This window comes from Rhinolophus hipposideros, assembly GCF_964194185.1.
Source record: "Rhinolophus hipposideros genome assembly, chromosome: X".
Classification (NCBI taxonomy): Eukaryota; Metazoa; Chordata; class Mammalia; order Chiroptera; family Rhinolophidae; genus Rhinolophus; species Rhinolophus hipposideros.
The window spans coordinates 116,455,047-116,476,919 of record NC_138046.1 but is presented as its reverse complement, the minus strand read 5'-3'; the positions used below and the strand labels follow the sequence as shown (position 1 = coordinate 116,476,919).

The 21,873-nt window shown below is 38.2% G+C and overlaps 1 protein-coding gene across 8 annotated transcripts in view; it reads left to right on the top strand.

The window, feature by feature from the left end:
- Positions 1–21,846, top strand: part of REPS2 (RALBP1 associated Eps domain containing 2) — a 199,149-nt gene extending 177,303 nt beyond the window's left edge. For 5 of the 8 annotated variants that reach the window (XM_081043422.1, XM_081043428.1, XM_081043424.1 and 2 more), the window contains 2 exons: positions 5,125–5,230; positions 16,376–21,839. In XM_081043422.1, coding sequence (XP_080899548.1) covers positions 5,125–5,230; positions 16,376–16,444 — 175 coding nt within the window. In that variant the 3' untranslated portion in view covers positions 16,445–21,839. Of the gene's footprint in view, positions 1–5,124; positions 5,231–16,375 lie in introns of all 8 variants that reach the window. The other 3 variants (XM_081043426.1, XM_081043425.1, XM_081043421.1) reach the window with 2 other exon arrangements.
- Positions 21,847–21,873: the final 27 nt, after the last annotated feature.

Sequence of the window (21,873 nt, the reverse complement as noted above, 5' to 3'; positions counted from 1 at the left end):
TAGGGTCACAAACCTCCACACAATTGAAAATCCATGTATAATTTTTCACTCCCCCAAAATTTAGTTGTCCCTAGGTATCGGCCGGAGATTGGTGCCAGGACGCCCAGCAGATACCAAAATTCGTAGTTGTTCAAGTCCCATATATAAAATAGGTCAATCCAATAGTTTAGTGGTTACCAGAGGGTGGGGGTGGGGTGGTAGAAGAGGGTAAACGGCATTTAATATATGGTGATGGAAGGAGAACTGACTCTAGGTGATGAACACACAATGTGAGATATAGATGATGTATTACAGAATTGTACACCTGAAACTTATGTAACTTTACTAACCATTGTTATGCCAATAATTTTAATTTAAAAAAAATAAAAAGTTAAATAAATAAAATGGGTCAATCAATGCATATAGTCAGCCCTCTGCATCCGTGGACACCCAACCATGGATCAAAAACAGTACAGGTGTTTATTGAAAAAAATCTGCATGTAAATGGACCCATGCAGTTCAAAACTGTGTTGTTGAAGGGTCAACTATAGTTCTGTGCTATTTTTCACATGTGTAGACTCTTGTAGCCAGCACTGTAATGAAGATACAGGAGTCACACCTAGCCTCTCTTCCCCACCATTCCTTACCCCTGGCAATAACTGACCTGTTTTCTGTCTCTATAATTGTGTCATTTTAAGAATGTGATATAAATAGAATCACACAACATGTGACCTTTTGAGTTTGGCTTTTTTCACCTGGTATAATACCTTTGACATTCATCCAAGTCTTTATGTATCTCAATCAGTACTGCAAAGCAGTATTCTATTGCATGGATGTACCACAGTTCTTTGAGCCGTTCACCTGTTTGGAGACATTTTGGTTATGTCTAGTTGTTGAATATTACAAATAAAGCTGCTGTGAGCATCTGTGTACAGGGTCTTAGGTATACCTAAGTTTTCATTTCTCTGGAATAAATATCCAGGAGTGTGATTGTTGATCCAGGTTTGTTTTTTAAAGAAACTGTCAAGTACCATTTTATGTTCCCACCAGCATTGTTTGAGAGATTCAGTTTCTCCACATCCTTACCAGCATTTGGTATTGTCACTATTTTTTATTTTGCTTTAGCTGTTCTAATGAGTGTGTAGTGCTGTCCCATTGTGGTCTTTCTCTAATGGCTAGTAATGTTGAACATTTTTTCATGTGTGTGTTTACTATCGTATATCCTTTTTGGTGACATGTATCTTCATGTCCTTTGCTCATTTTCTAATGAATTTTTTTTCTTTTTACTGTTGAATTTGGGAGTTCTATATATATTCTAAATACAAATCAATTGTGTTATCTGTGGTTTGCACATATTTTCTCCCAGTCTGTAGCCTGTCTTTTTTATACTCTTAATGGAGTCTCACAGAGCAAGATTTTTTAAAATTTTGATGAAGTCCAACTTACTGATTTTTTTTTTCTTGTATGGCTTGTGCTTTTCGTGTTGCATCGAAAAACTCTTCAGCAAGCCCTAGGTGCTGAAGATTTTCTTTTATGTTTTCTTCTAAAAGTTTTTATAATTTTACACTTTACATTTAAATTGGTGATCCATTTGTGTTTTTATATAAGATGTGAGGTTTGGGTCAAGGTTCTCTTTTTGTCTACGGATGTTGAATTGCTTCAGTACTGTTGGCTGAAAAAGGCTAATCTTTCTCTATTGACTTGCTTTTGAACCTCTGTCAAAAATAAACTGACTGTACTAATGTGAGTCTGTTTCTGGGTTCTCTATTGTCTTCCATTGATCTACGTATGTGTCTTTCCCTCTGCCAATACCACACAGTTGTGGTTACTGTCTACATTGCTTGATACTATACCTATATAATAAATCTTCTATTTCTTCTCCCACTATGTTATTTTTCAAAATTGTTTCAGCTATTCTAATTCCTTTGACTTTCATTATAAATTTTAGAATAATTTTGTCTTGAATTATAAAAAATCTTGCTAAGATTTCGATAGGAATTGTATTAAACCTTTCTATCAATCTGGGGAGAGTTGACATCTTTAGTATGTTGAATCTTCCAATCCATGAATATGAGGTGTGATCGAACAATATGGTGCATTTTTAAATAAAAATATTTATTACAGTAAAAGATACATTGCCCTTAATTCCCCTTAAAATACTCCCCCTCACTTCGAACACACTTATCCCATCATTTTTGCCACTTTCTGAAGCAGTTCTGGAAGTCCTCTTTCATGAGTGTCTTTAGTTGCACTGTCGTGGCTGCCTCGATGTCCTGATTCCATTCAAAAGGTTTACCTTTCATGGTCATTTTGACTTTAGGAAAGAGCCAGGAGTCGCACGGTGACAGCTCCAGTGAATAAGGTGGATGAGGACACACAGTAATGTTTTTATTTGACAGAAATTGCCGTATACCAGAGCGATGTTTGACTTAGAACGTTGTCATGATGGAGGATGATTTATAGCACACTTTAAAACACACCTTCTCTCAACCATAGCTCACACCCAACTGACTGCACCAAACAAGTTGAAACTTGTCACACACTGTTACTAAGGTTCATCGTGCCGTTTCCCATGTTGAAGGTCGCTGCCTTTCCGTTGGATGGCACTCAGCAGCAGCATTCACCGTATTTTGCGATCACAACGGAAAGTCTCCATGTCACACATCGCTTCTGGTATGGCAATTTCTGTAAAACAGAAACATTATAGTGTGTCTTCATCTACCTTATTCATTGGATCTAGCATGTTGCAACTTCTGGCTCTTCCCCAAAGTCAAAATGACCATGAAAGGTAAATGTTTCGAATTGATTCAGGACATCAAGGCAGCCACAACAGCGCAACTAAAGACACGAAAGAGGAGAGGATTTCCAGAACTGCTTCAGAAAGTGGCAAGAACGATGGGATAAGTGTGTTTGAAGTGAGGGGGAGTATTTTGAGGGGGATTAATGGCAATGTGTCTTTTACTGTAATTCTTTTATTTAAGCATTCACTGCATTTTGTGATCATACTTCATGACTTATTTCTCCATTTATTTAGATCTTATTTCTTTTAATCAGTGTTGTATAGTTTTCAGCATGTAAATTCTGTATGTGTTTTCATATATCTAAGGATTTCAGTTTGAGTCTTTGTAAATGATATCATTTTTTATTCTGATTTCCAAATGTTATTATATTGAAATACTATTAATGATTGTATATTAATCTTCTATCCTACAAACTTACTTCTATACATCTGAAATAACTTACTAGTTGTAGGAGTCTTTTTGTAGATTCCTTGGTATTTTCTACATAGACCTTCATGTCATCTGCAAATAACAGATAATTCCATTTCTTTCTTTTCAAGATGTGTGCCTTTTATTTCCTTTTCTCACATTATTGTGCTGGCTAGGACTTCCAGCACTATGTTGAAAATAGTGATGAGAGTAGAAATTTTTGTTTTGTTCCTCCTAATCTTAGGAAGGAAAACATTGTTTTTCATTAAATATGTTAGCTGTGGATTTTTTTTGCAGAAATTCTTTATCAGGTTGAGGAAGTTCACCTCTATTCATAGTTTTCTGAGTTTTTATCATGAATGGGTGTTGAGTGTTATCAGGTGCTTTTTCTATATCAATTGATGTGGTCATGTGATTTTTCTTCTTTCACCCGTTAAGATGGTGGATTACATTGATTGATTTTTGAATATTGAATTAGTCTTGCATCTTTGGAATGAACTCCTCTTGGTCATGATATATATAGCTGAATTATATTTGCTGATATTTTGTTAAAAGAGTTTGCATCTATATTCAGGAGGGATATGGTGTCCAATTTCTGTCTTGCTAGGCAGCCTCTTTCCAAGTTCTTTGATTGGAGAGCAGGATTTGGGGAGAACTTTTTTGGTCTGCCCTCATTGGCATTTATGGATTGCCAACTTCTCTATTGTCCATCTATGAAGCAAAAATGAAAACCCAGAGAATTCATTGCTATATGTTTCCCTGGGTGCCGAGTTCCTTAGCTGGTTTGCTGTCTTCATTCCATTTTTTGGAGTCATCTTATGTTTGTTTTACACATTATGTCCAGGGTTTTAACTGTACATACTTAATAGGAGGAATAGAGAGAAGTGTGTCCTGAAACCAAAATCCAGTTTATACATTTTTAAAAGTAGATTTAAAAAAATAATCTTTAAATTTGTTGGGGAAGCGAATATGTATATCTTCTACAGATTAGCAGAGTGGCTAGCATAGAGTATATTCCCTGAATATTAATCAGATCTCTACAGTGGGGACAATGCATTCCAGTTCTGTTGCTCTGGCCTAGAACCCATCTCCCAGTGATTACAAATATGTGTGTTTTTCTAGGGGAATTTAAATTGCCATTTTGCTCTGAGAATTCAGTATTTCTTGCTGTGGGATATAAGGTTGTAGGTCATACAACCATGCTGATTTATTATCCAAACTATGGACAGTTTTGAGGAGGGGGGAAAGGGTGCTAAGAATAATTAGGGCCAGGCAAGTAGTGTAGGCCGGGAGTGTAATGGGCAAAATGGGACATACGGTCACCCTAGTTATACGTTTTCTGTGAATTTACTATTGACTCTATTTGGGAATAATAGTATTAAAACATTTCTGTGTATTTCTCAAGTGCTACAGATGTATGTGCAAGCTCACACACTCAGGCACTCATGCCTAATAATGAAGGAGTAACGGAGAGTTCTGTAGGTTGGCTCAGTTAATGCAGGATCTTTGCTAAAGAGAATGTTCTTCTATTTTTTTCCTTCAGATTTGTCCACAGGGGCCACCGGCAGGTCTCTTAAATGCCGTTAATTCTTACCCAAAAAGGCATTCCAGTTAATGTGGTTTGCCAGGAAGAAATACTTATTAAAATGTCTTGGAATAAAAGGAATGCAAAGTGTTCAAAAAGGTCCAATTCACAACTTTTCTTCAAGTTACAAAATGGGAATTACTTCAAGTGTAAATAATTCATCCCAACAAATTTGTTTCATTTGGTGTGTGCCTGCCTGCCTGCTTGTGAATGTATGGTTTTATTTGTGGAGCCCTATGACGTTAGACCCTTGTTAGTTGAGCACTTCTCATGAATCAGAGATTTCTGACAAGGGTCCAGGGTCCAGACCTCCAAGTTCTGTTTCACTGAACTCTTTGTACCTTTTTGTAGACAGTCTTCCAAGCAGAAGAAGGCTATTCAAACTGCTATCCGCAAAAATAAAGAGGCGAATGCGGTACTGGCTCGGTTGAACAGTGAACTCCAGCAGCAGCTCAAGGTAAGGGGCTTCCCAAAGTGGGATTGCCAGGCTTTTCACCTGGTTGTTTTGTCCTGTTTTGACCATTGGCCGAGCATCTGGTTCTATTCCTCTTGGTGAGACTTGCCTCTTTGTTCTCAGACTCCTTTGGAGGGCAGAGCATTGCTGTATTTAAGTGTCATGGGTTGGTCTTGGATACTTAGTGGAAGACTAGTGACTTTAATGTGTGGACTGCATATTATGTGTCAATTAAAGGGCAGAGACTCTATTACAAAGGCTGTTTGAAGCATTTTTTCTTGTCCCAAGCATCTGGGTAAACCCTTAATTATTTAGGTCTGCCCTGAATGATGCCATACTTATTTCAGTGGAAGAGGTTGGCTCTGATACTATCAAAGGCTGCCTCCTCCCCTGATACCTTGGAAATGGTGCCAGATCACCTTGTCAAGGATGTCACCCTTGTCTTTATTGCCTATTTCTCTTCACTATTAGTCTTCCGTGTATCAGCTTTCCAGGACCGCCACAACAGTACTACACTCGGTGGTCTCCGAGCTCTGGAGGCTGAAAGTCTGAAATCAGGTGTCAGCACAGCCACGGGTCCCTCCGAGGGCTGTCGGGGCGGACGCTGCCTCTCGTCTTCCCAGGGTCTGCTGGTGGCGGGCAGCGCTTGGCGTTCGTTCCTTGGCTTGTAGATGCGTCACTCCCGTCTCCGCCTTCGCTCTCCCAGGGCCTTCTTTCTGTGTCTCTCTCTGTCCAAATTCCTCTTCTTATTGTGTCCTCTTCTTATAAGGACACATGTCATTGGATTAGGGCCTGGCCTAATCTAGTGTAACTTTATTTTAACCAAATTACATCCTCAAAGATCCTATGTCCGTGTAAGGTCACATTCACGGACACTGGAGGTTAGGACTTAAAACATATCTTTTTAGGGAACACAGTTCTGCACACTGTGTCCCCTCCCCTGATCTCTACTGGGTCATTTCCATCCACGTGTGCACACGCTCCGCTGTTGTCCCTTATCGTGACTCCACATCCTGTGCAGCTAATGCTGACCTCTGGTCTTCTTCACAGCCACGATTCTTAGTAGTTCTTTTCATTTCCCATCTCTGCTTCCTCACCAACAGTTTTCACTCCCTCCATTTCAGTGTGGCTTTACTCTCCTCCACTCACACCCCTCTCAACGGCCAATTCCAATGGGCCTGTTTTATTATTATTTGAATTTTCAGAATTATCTATGCAATTGGCCATTCCCTCCTCTGAAGTCACTTTTCTAACTGGCATGTGGGAAACTAGACTTGGCTCTCCTTTACCGATGCTTCTTTCTAGCATTCTCTGCTGTCTCTTCCTTCTTTGATTTCTCTTTTGTTATCCCCCCCCACCTTTGCCCCAGTATTTCATTATGTATTTCAAGCATACAAGAAAGTTGAAACAATCATACAGTAAATACTTCGATAGCCTCCACTTTGGTTCTACCATTAACATTTTCCTATACTTGTTTTATCACCTATCTATTCCTTTATCCATCCTTCTTATCCATCAGTCCATCTTATTTTCAACATATTTCCAAATAAATTGAAGACATCTGTGCATGTCCTCTAAATATTTTAGCATGCGTATCATTAACTAGAGTTCAGTATTTTTACAGGTTTTTCTTATGATGTAAATTTTACATACAATGAATGCACACATCTTGCGGGTACATTTACTGGTTTTTTAACAAATGCATACACTTACGAAACCCAAACCCCTTTCAGGATATAGAACATTCCCATCATTCCAGGAAGTTCCCTCTTGCTCCTTACCAGTCATTTCCTGCCCCACTAGCACTGAGGTAACCACACTTCTAAATTTTTTATGCCATTGTGTTGCCTATTCTATAACTTTATGGAAATGCTGTCCTCTAACATGTACTTTTGTGTAAAACTTTTTACTTAGTGTTATGTTTTGAAATTCACTTATAGTATTGCATGTGTCAGCAGTCTGCTCCTTTTTATTGCTGAGTATTCTGTTGAGTGAATATGCCACAATTTGGTTATCAATTCTTCCATTAATGGACACATGAGCTGTTTCCAGTTTTTAGCTATTTTGTATAAAAGTGCATTCTTGAATAAATCTTTGTGTGGAATACATTCTCATTTCTCTGGGGTAAATACCTAGGATTAGGATTAGTGGGTATTATAATATGGTGACTTGTGTGATTCGTTTTATTAAAACTGCTAGAGCTCTTTCCAAAGTAGCTGTAGCACTTTGTACTGCCCCCACTAATGTATGAGCGTTCCAGTTGTTCCACATCCTCGCCAACATTTGGTATTATTCTTTTAGTTTTAGCCAGTCCTGTGGTGATTTAGTTTTTATTTTGCATCTCTTTGATGCTTACGTTGAGCACTTTTCTATGTGATTATATTTACCTATCATATATTTTTTTATGAAGTGTTTTTTAAAATTTGGGGCCATTTTTTAAATTGAGTTTTTAGTCTTTTCTTTTGTGTGTGTGTGGAGTTGTAGGTAGATGCCTTTTATATTATCTTGGTTACCAGTCCTTGGTCAGATATATGCTTTATGAATGTTTTCTTCCAGTCTTTTGTTTCACCTATTTATTTTCTTAACCATATCTTTTCATAAATAGAAGTTTGTAATTTTGATAAAGTGTAATTTATTGTATTTCTTTTTTTAAAATAATTATTTTTCAGTTACAGTTGGCATATAATATTATACTACTTTCAGGTGTACAACATAGTGATTGGACATTTATATAACTTACAAAGTCATCACCCCGATAAACCTAGTACCCATCTGACACCATACATAGTTATTACAATACTATTGACTCTATTCCTTATGCTGTAATTTACATCCCCATGACTGTTTTGTAACTACCAATGTGTACTTCTTAATCCCTCCTACTTTTTCACCCACCACCTAACCCTCCTTCCATCTGGCAACCTTCAAAATGTTCTCTGTATCTATGAGTTTGTTTCTGTTTCTGTTTTATTTGTTTATTTAGTTTGTTCTTTAGATTCCACATATAAGTGAGATCATATAGCATTTGTCTTTGTCTGTCTCACTTCACTCAGTACAGTACCCTCTAGGTCCATCCACGTTGTTGCAGATGGCAAGATTTCATTCTTTTTTATGGCTGAGTAATACTCCATTGCATATACGAAGTCAGACAATTAAGTTCGCAAACTCATCCTAGAAAAAGTGCTACATACCTCATTGCTGAATATCACTATGGTCACCTTCAAAGTACTCCCCTGGGGAAGCTATGTACCGACACCAGTGCCTAGTCCAAGCAATTTTGGAATTCTTTTTCTGGAATGACCATCAGAGCTGTCGTTGTATTACCCTTGATATTCTGAATGTCATCAAAATGTCTTCCTTTTAATATTTCCTTTATCTTCGGGTAAAGAAAGAAGTCACTGGGGGTCAGATCAGGTGAATAGGGAGGGTGTTCCAATAGTTATTTGTTTACTGGCTAAAAACTCCCTCCTAGACACTGCTGTGTGAGCTGGTGCATTGTTGTGATGCAAGAGCCATGAATTGTTGGCGAAAAGTTCAGGTTGTCTAACTTTTTTACACAGCCTTTTCAGCCCTTCCAAATAGTAAACTTGGTTAACTGTCTAGTTGGTACAAATTCGTAATGAATAATCCCTCTGATATTAAAAAAGGTTAGCAACATCGTTGCAACAAGTCCGGGAACTTAATTGTCAGACCTCATGTACACCTCTCTTTATCCATTCATCCATTGATGGACAGCCAGATTACCTCCATGTCTTGGTTATTGTAAATAATGCTGCAATGAACATGGACATGCAGATATCCCTTTGAGGTCCTGATTTCATTTCCTTTGGATATATACCTAGGAATAGGATTGCTGGATTATGTGATAGTTTTTTGTTTTTTGAGGAGCATCCATATTGTTTTTTTAATAGTCACTCTGCCAATTTATATACCCACCAACAGTGCCAAGGGTTCCCTTTTCCTCGTTTCCTTGTCAACACTTATCTCTTGTCTTTTTGATAATAACCATTCTAACAGGTGTGAGGTGATATCTCATGGTGGTTTTAGTTTGCATTTCTTTCACAGTTAGTGGTGTTGAGCACCTTTTCATGTACCGGTTGACCATTTGTTTTGGTATGGTGTGTTTCTATTTTCTTTTGTTTCAATATTCTTTTTGATTTCCCTTTTTATTTATTTGTTTTTTTTGACTCATTGTTTGTTCAGGTGTATGATGTTTAATTTCCACATATCTGAATTTTCTAACTTTTCTCCTGTTAATTGGTTTCTAGTTTCATAACATTATGGTTGGAAAAGATACTTGGTATGATTTCAGTCTTCTTAAATTTGCCAACATTTGTTTTGTGACTTACCATATCATATATCTTGGAGAATGTTTCATGTGTGCTTGAAAAGAATATGTATTCTGCTATTGTTGGATGGAATGTTCTGTATATGTCCGTTAGGTCCATTTGGTGTAAAGTATGGTCCAAGTCCAACATTTCCTTACTGATTATCTGTCTGGACGATATACTCATTGTTGACAGTGGGCCATTGAAGTCCCCTATTAATATTGTCTATTTCTTCCTTCAGATCTGTTAGTATTTGCTTAATATCTTTAGGTGCTGTGATGTTGTGTACATATATATTCATGATTGTTATGTTTTCTTGATGAATTAACTCTTTTCACATTATATAATGACCTTCTCTGTCTCTTGTTACAGTTTTCATTTAAAGTCTATTGTGCAGTATAAATATAGCTAACCCTGTTATCCTTTGGTGTCTGCTTCATGAAATATCTTTTCCATCCCTTTACTTTGAACCTATGTGTGTGACCTTGAAGCTGGAGTGAGTCTCTTGGATTATTTTGGTTCCCTTATGAAAAATGTAATGAACATATAAGTATAGCTTTATTTCTGGGTTTATATTCTGTTCCATTAATCAATTTGTTGATCCTTATACCTATACCAGACAGTCTTGATTAGTGTTGCTTTATAGTAAGTCTTGAAATCAGGTAGCATAACTTTTTCAACCTGATTTCTTTCAAGATTCCTTTGAATATTTTGGGCACTTTGATTCATGTAAATTTTAGAATTGGTGTGTCCTTTGCTACACAGTAACCTGCTAGGATTATGACTGGGTTTGCATTGAATCTATTGACTAGTTTAAGGAGAATTTACATCTAATACATCTAAACAATGTTGAGTCTGCCAATCTGTGAGCAGACTGCATCTCTCCATTTATTTAGATTTTTTAAAATTCCTGTCAGTGGTTTTTAGTATACAAAGTATTACATATCTTTTGTTAAATTCCCAATATTTTGTGATATTGAATTTTAAATGATCAATTGTGGTATTGAATTTTTTTTTGCAAATTGAATTGTATTTTTAAATTTCTATTTCTAATTGAGTTTATGAATGTCACAGAATACAAAGTCAACACACGAAAAGCAATAATTCCTATATATAAGCAATGAACAACTGGTAGTGGAAATTTGAAACAAATAATCATTTACAATAGCTTGCCCTCTCCCCCAAATGTATACTTAGGTATTATAAATTCATCAAAACACACAGGATCTGCATACTGAAAACTATAAAGTGCTGCTAAAAGAAATCCAACAAGACCAAAATAAATGAAGAGGCATCTGCTATTTGTGGATTGGAAGATTTAACATATTAGTGATGTTTTCTCCAAAGTAATCTATAGATTAATTGCAATACCAGTGAAAATCCCAGCAGGACTTTTTGTAGATATAGACCGTCTAATCTTCTAACTTATATGTAAGGGCCAAGGGACTAGAATAGCTAAAACAAATTTGAAAAAGATGGACAAGATGGAGGAATCATTTTATTTTATTTTATATTTATTTATTTATTTTTTTAAAAGATTTTATTGGGGAAGGGGAACAGGACTTTATAGTTATTGGGGAACAGTGTGTACTTCCAGGACTTTTTTCCAAGGCAAGTTGTTGTCCTTTCAATCTTAGTTGTGGAGGGTGCCATTCAGCTTCAAGTTATTGTCCTTTCAGTCTTAGTTGTGGAGGGCGCAGCTCAGCTCCAGGTCCAGTTGCCATTGCTCGTTCAGGGGGCGCAGCCCACCATCCCTTGCAGGAGTCCAACCCAGGACGTGCTCCAACCAACTGAGCCATTCTGGAGCTCAGCAGCAGCTCAGCTCAAGGTGCCGTGTGGTTGCAGGGGGCGGAGCCATCCCTTGCGGGACTCGAGGAATTGAACTGGCAACCTTGTGGTTGAGAGCCCACTGACCCATGTGGGAATCGAACCGGCAACCTTTGGAGTTAGGAGCATGGAGCTCTAACCACCTGAGCCACCGAGCCGGCCCTGGAGGAATCATTTTAATATCAAACTTCATGCATAGATCAGTGGAACAGAATAGAGAGTCCTGAAATATACCACATGAATACATCCATTTGATCTTTGACAAAAGCATGAAATCAATTCATGGAGAAGGGATAGTCTTTTAAACATTGTTTTGTAATAATTGATCCTCCATATGTAAAAAAAAATGAACCTTGATTTAAACCTCAGTACCTTATACAAAGATTGTGAAATGAGTCATAGATGCAATGTAAAACATAAAGGTATAAAATTTTTAGAAGAAAATACAGGAAAAAATCTTCATGACGTGGGGTTAGAAATGACACCAAAAGCACAATCTATAAAAAAAAAAGTCAGTAAATTGGACTTCATCAAAATTGAAAACTTGCTCTGTCAAAAACACTGTCAAGAGAATTAAGAGATGAACTACAGATTGGGATAAAACATTTATAACCCACATATTTTACAAAGTACTTGCATCTAGATTATATAAAGAACTCTTAAAACTCAATAATAAGAATTTTCAAAACTCAAATCAAAAATGGGCAAAGGACTTGAATAGATACTTCACCAAAGAGGATATAAGAATGGCATATAAACATGTGAGAAGATAATTCAGCATCATTAGCCATTAGGGAAATGCAAATGAAAACCATGATTACATACCGCTACACACATACTGTAATTGCTAAAACAGAAAATAGTGGTAACACTAAGTGCTGGCAACTGGAACTGTCATGCATTGGTGATAGGAATGCAAAACGGTACCCCATTCTGAAAAATCATTTGGCAGTATCTTAATGAAGTTACATATACACTTACCATATGACCCAGCAGTCCGACTCCTGGATGTCTACCTTAGAGAACTGAAAACTTATGTTTACTCAAAAACCTGTACATGAATGTTCATTGTAGTTTTATGGCATAGCTAAAACCTGGAAACAATCCAAATGTCCTTCAAAGGATGAATGGATAAACTCTGGTACATTCACACAGTGGAATAGTACTCAGCAGTAAAAGGGAATGATGCACACAAGTTGGATGAACCTCAAAGACATTATGCTGAGTGAGACAAGTCAGTGTCAAAAGGTTATGTACTGCATGACTCCTTTTACTTGACATTCTTAAAAAGACAAAACTATAGTGCTGGAAAATAGGCCAGTGGTTGTCCAGGGTTATGTATGAGGTGGGAATTTCTATATGAATGAGTAGGATCAGAGAGCTTTTGGCTTATTGGAAATGTATCCTCTTTGTGGGTGTCAGTGCATGTGTTAAAATTTATAGAACTGTTCACTAAAAGAAAAAAGTCAATTTTAGCATATAATAAAGAATAAAATTATTTTTAAAATGTTAAACTTCATTCTGTTTTATGAATCTTTGTATGCGACCTTATTTTTATTTTGTATTTTGTTTGATTGTGTTTTTCCTTCCTTCTCTCTCTCCTTTGGTGTACATCAGTTTCATCCATTGGTCTCTATACTGGCAAGGCCTTTTAATTTGTAAACCCATATTCTTCAGTTCTGACACTTTGCTTTACTTTTGTTGCTGTTGATTATCCCTCCCTGCCATTTTCGCTGTTGTCCCTTGCTGATGTTTTTCAGACATTGGACTTAGTTCAGTTCTCTAATTTTTGCTTTTTGTCTTTTTTGTCATCTTTGTCTTCGTCATCTTCGTCTTCATTGTCATTGTCATTGTTGTCTTCTCCCTCCTCCTCCTCCTCCTCCACCTCGTCCTCCTCCTCCTCTTCCTCTTCCCAACCCCCTCCTTACTTAATTTTAAATTCTAAACATCCCCTTGTTTAATCAAGTTCATTTTTTGTTCTGTTTCTTTTTGATGGTATCCTATTCTTGTCTCATTGTTGTAATATCTTCTCTTGATGATAGTGTTTTCCTTCTTCCTGAATACTTGCTTTTTTTATTTTGTTGTGTGTATTTCTCATTAGATGCTTTCCTTTAATATTTGGTGGTCCTTCTTCGCGTATATTTAGAAGGAGTGTGAAAACACTCATTGGAAGTTAATAGCATGTTTCGGGGTCCTCTCTTTTACCTTTTCAACACATAAATCTTCAGCGTTCTGCCATGGTGACAGGAAGGATCTGGAGATATAATCGCTTCTGAAGCAGACTTTCAACCAATACTTATTTTAGCGAGTCCTCCTGCCCTCTTTCATGCCTACTTTCATAGGTATCTGGTGCTGCCATTTTGAGTATTTCAGGGATTATTCTGTGTAAAATCAGATTGGTTCTGCTTTTATCTTCATGCTTACTTTACAGTTCAGTTTTCTTTACTTGATCTGTGACTGAAAAACTTCCAGGTCTAGTGAATACAAGTCTGATTAACCATCAAAACAGAGCTCTACTCACGGCCTCTCAATCAACTCCCAAACTCTTCAGTTTACAAATGCAGAACCCCTTGAATAAAGAGGCATCTGGGTCACCTGACGGAATGACCCCATTATGCAGCCAAAGTTTTATACTGTTAATCTTTCTCCTAGGCTTTCCCAAAGAAACCTGTGACTACTTGCCAGGGTGACTGTGCACTGGGGAAAGGGAATAATCAGATTTTGTGGGGATTACTGGACACTGGTTCTGAACTAACACTAATTCCAGGAGACCCAAAATGTCACTGTGATGCACCAATCAGAGTTGGAGCTTATGGAGGTCAGGTGATCAGTGGAATTATAGCTTAGGTCCACCTCACAGTGGGTCCAGTGGATTCCTGAATCCCTGTGGTTATTTCTTCAGTTCCATAATGCTTAATTGGAAGAGACATATTCAGAAACTGGTAGAATCCCCACATTCATTTTTCTTGGATTTGCTAAGTCATTTACCATTCATCAGTTTGCCTTCCAGCTTACAAATTTTATTGCCATCACCTCTTTCCTTTTGCTTTCCCTGTCCTTGTGTGTCTGTGACTTGAAAATATATATATATTTTTTGGTTTGTTTTAGTAGCGTTCCAGTAGGGAATGAGTATGGTGCATGAGTTCAGTTCCATTTTACTCACAACCTCTATATTTTTTTGCTAGATGATGTCATATGGTCCTATGGCTTTGAAGACCATCCATAGCCTGGTGACCCGAAGTTTATATTTTAAGCCCTACTCCTCTTTCCTCCTAGTGCTAGACATCCATTTACAACTGCGTACTGAACTGTTTCTCCTAATGTCTATAACATGCACATCTCAGATGCTTAATTCCCCAGCCTCTCCTTGAAATGCCTGTTGCTCATCTAGTCTTCTTGTTCTCAATACCACTACCGGCACCCACTTGTTCAATTCAAAATCCCCTCCCTTCTCTCCTACATCAACTCTACGAACGAGTTTTATCTGTTCTAGATTCAAAATATATCCAGAATCCATCCACTTCTATCCATCTTCATGGCTGCTACCCTAATCGAAATTTTTCATTTCTTACCTGGGTCCATGCAGTAGCCTCCCAGCTGCTCTCTGCTTCCACTCTTGCCCCACTACTCAGTAGCCAGAGTGAAAAACTTGAATTCCAAATCAGGCCATGTGCTATCTCTGATTCAGAGCCCTTTAGGCTGCACCCCTGCACTTTGAATGGTGTACACATTCCTTACTCTGCCCATAAGACCCCTTCCTAACTCTCTGACTTCACCTCTTGCCAACATCTTTCTTGCTCCTTCTGCCCTGGTCACATAGACCTTTTTGTTCATCAAACACCAAGCTTGTTCGCTCCCTCAGGGCCTTTGCAGTTGCCATTTTGTCTCCCTGAATATCCTTCCCCCATGTCTTCACATGGTTCACCCCTCACTTCATTCAAGTCTTTGCTCAAATAGCATCACCTCCAAGAAGCCTTTCCTGACCGCCACCTCCACCTTTTCCCCAGATTCCCCATTACTCTCTGTTACATCATCTTATTTGTTTCCTTCTGAAAGTATCTTGTTCTTTAAATGTATTATTGTCTTTCTCTAGCCTTTCGAGTATAAGCTGTATGAGGGCATTGGTCTGATCTGTCTTGTTCTTTGCTGGTACCATCACACCTAGAGCAAAATCATTGTAGATAGAGGTCAAAGACTGTTGGATGGGCAGGTAGGAAGCTGAGTGAATAAATGCTTGTTGAGTTCTATGCTAGCTATTAGCATTTTGGTTCTTGTGGGGCATCTCAGAATTGAGCCTTCATACAGAACTCTTTCCCACTTTTATTCTACTTAAGAAAGCCTTTATGTGTCCCCCTCTGTCCCTGCCAGTAAATCTGTGTTAGGGCTGAAAATTTGAATCTCATATAGCATATTGTTGATCCTTTTTTCTGCCTTTCACCCAGAAGTCACACCTTCAGCTGTATTTTGTGCAGGAGCCTGGATGAGACTTTGGTGGAGGGATGACCAGTGTACGTTTTCATCCCTCAGACCTGTCTGAGTATGGTGCTGGATTCGAAACCAGAGGCTGAACTAGAAATTGAGTCCCTAGTGGCTTACTTCTTAGTATTAGGAGTCTGCTTTTGCTTTTCTACTCCCTCCTGATCAGTCTTTTCATTTTTAGCATTCTCTGCCAGCCACTGATCCTGTTAAAACTGAGGGTGAGATTGAAGTGGCAGCGGGAGAGTGGAGGTGGGGTGGGATGCTCAGTCAGTTTCATTTCATCATCTTCAGAGAGGAGTTGCGAGATGACAAAATGTGAAGCTTCCTTGGTCTAGTCACCAGCTGTAAACATGATATCTTCCAGTCTACCCATCCTTGAGCCATATGGCACTTAAATCTTTGTAGGTCCGGTTATAAGTTTCTTTTTAATATCTGATGAAGTAGGAAATGAACCCAGGAAATGACCCCTTTGCTGTTTTTTTTGTCTCTCTTCTCTCTGTTTTATACAACTCAGGAGGTTCATCAAGAACGGATTGCACTGGAAAACCAATTGGAACAACTTCGTCCTGTCACCGTGTTGTGATCGCCTAAGGTCCAAGTAACATAGTGGGTGACCTTTTCTGCCAAGATCTTTCCTTCGAATGTTTCAATCCAACTACTTGTCATCTATGTCTGACTGTGTCAAAAGCTATGAGCAGCGGAATAGAATCCATGTCACCTTTTCTCTTGTACTTCACTCGTATGTTTTACTGTGGTGGAAAAATACAGCTGATTATCACACTTGAAATTGTAATTATTAGTGGAATTTCTCTCCCATTCTTAAGTACTTCCTCAAGGTGTTAATGTTGCTCCTTACCAAAAATCAGCCTTCTAGCAAATAGCAATTTATAGCATTATTTATTTGAAGAATTTATGATTTGTACAAAACCTTATAACCAGTACCTTCAGGATGCTTGTTTTATTTTTGTATGTATATCATGTACAGTAGGTTGGTTTCCTGAATAATTGGAATTCTAACTGGATAGTCTTTGGCATGATGATAATAAAAACAAAAGCTAAAATAAAACAAAAGCATCAGATTTAGACTGGCGCTGTGCCCTCTACCACCACATGCCAAAAATTGCTTCTCTAGTGCCATTTTGATATTATATCTAGCTATAAATAATACATGACTATTGTTTTCTACTGAATGTCAAAGACTTTCTGGGTCTTTACACCCCTGTAAAGTGGACATTTTGTCAGTGATCTGTTGAACTTGGCCCAGCTAGGCCGTCAACCCAGATAACTTAGTCCTTTCATGTACATTTTTGGACAAGAGCAATGTGCTTTAACTTGCCCAATCACATTAAATAAATAGTTGCCAGATCTCTACTTTTACCCTGCATGGGATAACACATCTGTAAATGCATGAATTTGGGAACTACACATCAAATAGGAGAGTCTGATGAGACTGGATTGATAAATATTTGTTGTTTGAACCCAGGTATTCAAACTGGGGAAGAAGGGAGGAAATGGTTGTTACCAACAATCCAATGATCTCTGGTAATTATTTTGTCTGTTATTTTAACTTGGATTGTGAGTGTATTATTGGGTATGAAGAAATAATGAAAGAAAGCCAATTCTGATACTGGATATACAACTATATGGTTCTCTGTGCAGTGTACCCTTGGGAAATGATTGGTTTATATGCAGTCCAAAGGGGTCCAACTGACTCCAGCGTAAGTGATGTTAAACAGTGAGCTCGAATTGCAGAAGTCAGTATCCTATAGAAATTCTGATAGCTGCTGCATCTCTGGAAAGCTCAAGATGAAACTGGGAATTGACCAGCCGTCACAGGGATCAGGGTACACCAGCTTTAACATCACTTTGAGAGATTGATGGCAAGAAATGCTGTATCTTAAGCATTTTACTACTTCACCCATTCTTAGGATAGAGGGCTGGGGTGTGCCTAGGGTTCTTTGTGAAGTGGTTTAGGATAGGTTTGCAGCATGTGAGACTAAGCCATTGGTTTCAATAGAGTTGACAGCTTTTGGAAAAGTCGGAGTTTATTTAATACTTCCTTATTCCATTGGCAAGCTTTATCAATAGCTTAATGGCAGAAGAGAAAGGCTCAAACAGATGATGTTTTTCCAAGGAAAAAAACATTGTTTATTCTATTCTGCGCATATTAAAAGCTTTTGAATTGATTTGATTTTGAAAATCACAAATCTTGAATATTTCTCTATTCCCCTTTGTCTTTCCTTTTGGCTGCCTTTTGTGTGTGTGCGGGGGGGATCCCTGTAGGAAGGATTTGGAATCAGTTTAAGCCCTTCCTAAGATCACGAATGGGTCAGTGCAAAGGTAACCTCTTTTCCCATGTTCTGAGATCTGGGGGCTGCAACAAATTTTATCAACAGTGTCCTTGTTGCAGACATTTTATACCATGTTTGCCTTTTGTTACATTCAATCCAGGAAAGACTAGTATGTGCACTTTATCTGATAATCTTCCAGCACACATACACTCACTCGAGATAGTAAGCAGACATATAAACTAAGGAATGTTACTCTCTATCATGCATTTTTAAAATATTGACATGTCTTCCTCATTGAGCCAACGCCAGAGTGAGCCACATGAGGCTGGGGTTTTGTTTACTAGGCTTAGTTTTCATGAAAAAACAAACAAACTTGCATTGGACAATCAAAGCCCCATGAGTTGCGCAGTCTCACTAATACTTTCAAGTGGGCATTGCATGAAAGCACACACCAATAATAACCTATACCCAACCTTTGTGACTGGACTTATAGTGACCACAGTTTATTAGTTGCTTAGAAGTGGATTAAAAAGCAAATACCAACACATATACATGCTTATACTTACATATTATTATTACCTAACTAGTGCTCATCTTGTATCTGTTTTTTCAGGATGTGCACTTTCGATTTAGGATTACAACTCCTGATAATGTCTCTCTGAGCCTTTACTGTGATTTATAGGAAGGCTGGGTTATTGAAATCACCATTATACCTCTTCTATGAAGCTACTCCAAAATTAGACATGCTTCTTGGGCAGAATTCTGTGGACAGAAGGCCAGTGTTGCCTCCATCTGTGGGGATTTAATAACCTTGTTGTTAAGTGGTCCTCTCCATAGGGGTCCTGTATTCCCAAGGATGAAAGCACAGTAGGAGTTGACAGCAGTTGTATTGGGTACCTCAGTGTCTCTTGTATGTGGCATACTGCTTTTGCAGCCTCCCTCTCCGGCAGACATGAAGCAAACCCCAAAGGTAGATATCTGGAATGTTGGTACATGTTTCCTCCAGGCAGGTATTTGTTTTAGTTGGAAGGATGTAATTGCTTTATTCATATTTGAGAAGTGCTTTGGGCCTGCCTGGGAGAGCAGTTTAACTGGAAGCTATGCCCATTTTCCTGTCACTGGAGAATAGAAAGTCTGAGGTGAGAGGACCTGTACCCATCTTTTGCTGTTTGTGGGGAAACTGAGGTCCTGAGAAACCACAGTTCCTAGCCCAAGAATCCATAGAAAGAGGTAACTACTGGCAGAGTTGTACTGCCAGCATGATTTTATGGATTCTAAGTTAGGTCCTCTAGCCTCTAGCAATGCTAAAATTAGATTAGAAGGGTTTCTTCTATGTACCTAGTTGAATTTTATGTACTTAAAATATCAGTCTTAAAATATCAAAACATGTTTTAATGAGTTTTAGATCTAGATATTTCTCTTGGATTGATACAAAAAATAAAATCTGAAGGGAAAAATATGATTGAACTATTCTTCTAAACACCTCACCTTTCATGATGCAATAAATTACTGAGTTTCTTGGCAGAACTTTTGAGAGCTGTTGCTTTGAATAGATTCCATTCCTATATTCCTTATGGGAGTTTGTTTTTAAAATAGACTACTGTGATTGAAATGAACTCAATATGTAATAAGTTATAGTTTTCTTCAGTATATCTTTGGTTACTTGGGTTGCAAATGTTCAATTTCAGCATACTTTAGGGTGAGTGATCAAAAACATGAGTTTTCCTTTGATTTCGTACCAATGTCTGAACTATTATGATGCATTCTTCTCATATGTGACTTGATTCTGTAGTCTGCTTCTAGATGATATTGTCTATTTCTTAAGTGATCTCACAATCATAGTAATAATAGATGTATACTCATAAGATCCATAAGAAAATAATCTGGAACAGAGATGTGTTTCTTGCAATTAAGACAAGCTTTTACAAATGTCTTCTTCTAAGCTGTAGTTCGAAAGATCTCAATTGTAGTATAACGCCTTAGAGCTAAAAACATTTGTTCAACACAAAGTAGAATCACCGCCCCCCGCCCCCCGGCTAGATATCACCAACGGAATGTGATTTTAAACAAATAAAAAAATTTCAAATGCCATAGCAACCAGGTCTTTCCATAGTATTGACAAGTAGGACTCAGTAGGTTGTGGTTTGAAAATGATGAATGTGAACAGAAAGAAATATCCGTTGAGGGGCCTTTTTCTCCTCTAGTTAGAATACTAGTAACTGGTTTCTCTTTCCAACTGGTTTACTCTGTTTCAAATGTACTCTTAAAACTGATCAAAGGATCACTTGAATCTACACTTTAGTTAGTGGTGTTTTGTTATGGGTTTTTTGCATCGTGACTCAGTGTGGTTCAAGCTCCTAATAAGAAGTGGAAATTTGGGTTCTTGAAATCCTGAGCTGGCATACCTTGCTGCTGCTTCAGCACAAGCTAAGGGGGACTGCCCACCAATGCCAACAGATCACTCACTGAGGGATACTTGAGTGTGGGTCTTACTCTGCGAGCCACCCTGCTTTGCTGGTTTGCAGTGAGAAATGCATCTAGTTATGTGACCCAGCAACTGGAAGAACAGACATGGACAGCCAGACTTCCAAAGCAATGGCAGATTCTAAGAGCTGCTTCCCTCCTCAAAAATAGGCTTTCAGAGGCTGCCTTACAAGCATTCCCTGAAACAGCCAGTCTGTTGTGTGAGCAAGACATTCCAGGTAGATAGTTGCTTTTAGGCTTCTATAGCTATTTTCTCCATTGACTAACACAGATGATATTAAAGGAACCTTTTCTAAAAGATATTGCAGGGTTTCAACGGAGAGGACTTGTTCCAGTTATAGAAGCCTTGCTTTGCTCTTAACATAGAGGAGTGGTTAGTTTTTGTGTTTTGTGAGTTCTCCTGTCTTGCTCTAAGCTAAGTTCATGGCCGTGTGAGGTTGAGGAAAGTGGACTTATGACTCTGAAGACCAGAGGACACTGGCTTGAATTGGACTTGGGGGAGTACAGTAAGGAAGCGGTCAGGTACCAGTTCTGCCCTCAGGCATTCTGTTGGACAACAGGACTAGAGCTCAAAGCTCCTTCAGGTGATGCACTGACCCCGTTGTCTGACGATTGGGTCAGCTGAGTTGTATTGTTCTGTTTTGTTTTAAGGCAGCTGGTGTGAGGGTTTCAGCTGTACCCACCTTGGGAGCCGAGCATACCCTTTTCTTTAGCACTGCCATCCTTTCTGTCTTGAGCACAAATACGATGTTCAAGTGAGCCAAAGGCGGGAAGAGCCATTTTAGTTTTTGTAGCAGCGGGCCAGGAGAAATAATGAGCTGATGGTCTATTTTAACGTCGAAAGCAAACATGTATATTTTTTCACGACAGCTACATTGAACGGTAAAATGAGTAACAGCAAAATATATATTTGATGCCTTCTGTCTTTTCATGATAATGTGCTAACAAGTTGTGTTAATATTTTATTCAGCCAGAGCTTCATTCATTTGTTAAGCATTGGGAACATTATGTATATTGATCTTAAACATAAATATAGGGTATCCTATATTTGGATTGTGACTTGTAAACTCAAGCTAACCTTACTGCCTCTTTTTCACACTTGTTGGAAAGTCTGTGAAGAACATAAGTTAAGAATCTTGAACTTTGGAAAATGTACATGATGTGAAACTGAGGTGCTCTGTTAAAAATAAATGTATGATAACTAAGTGTGGCTTTTACAGAGTTTTGGTGTCAGTAT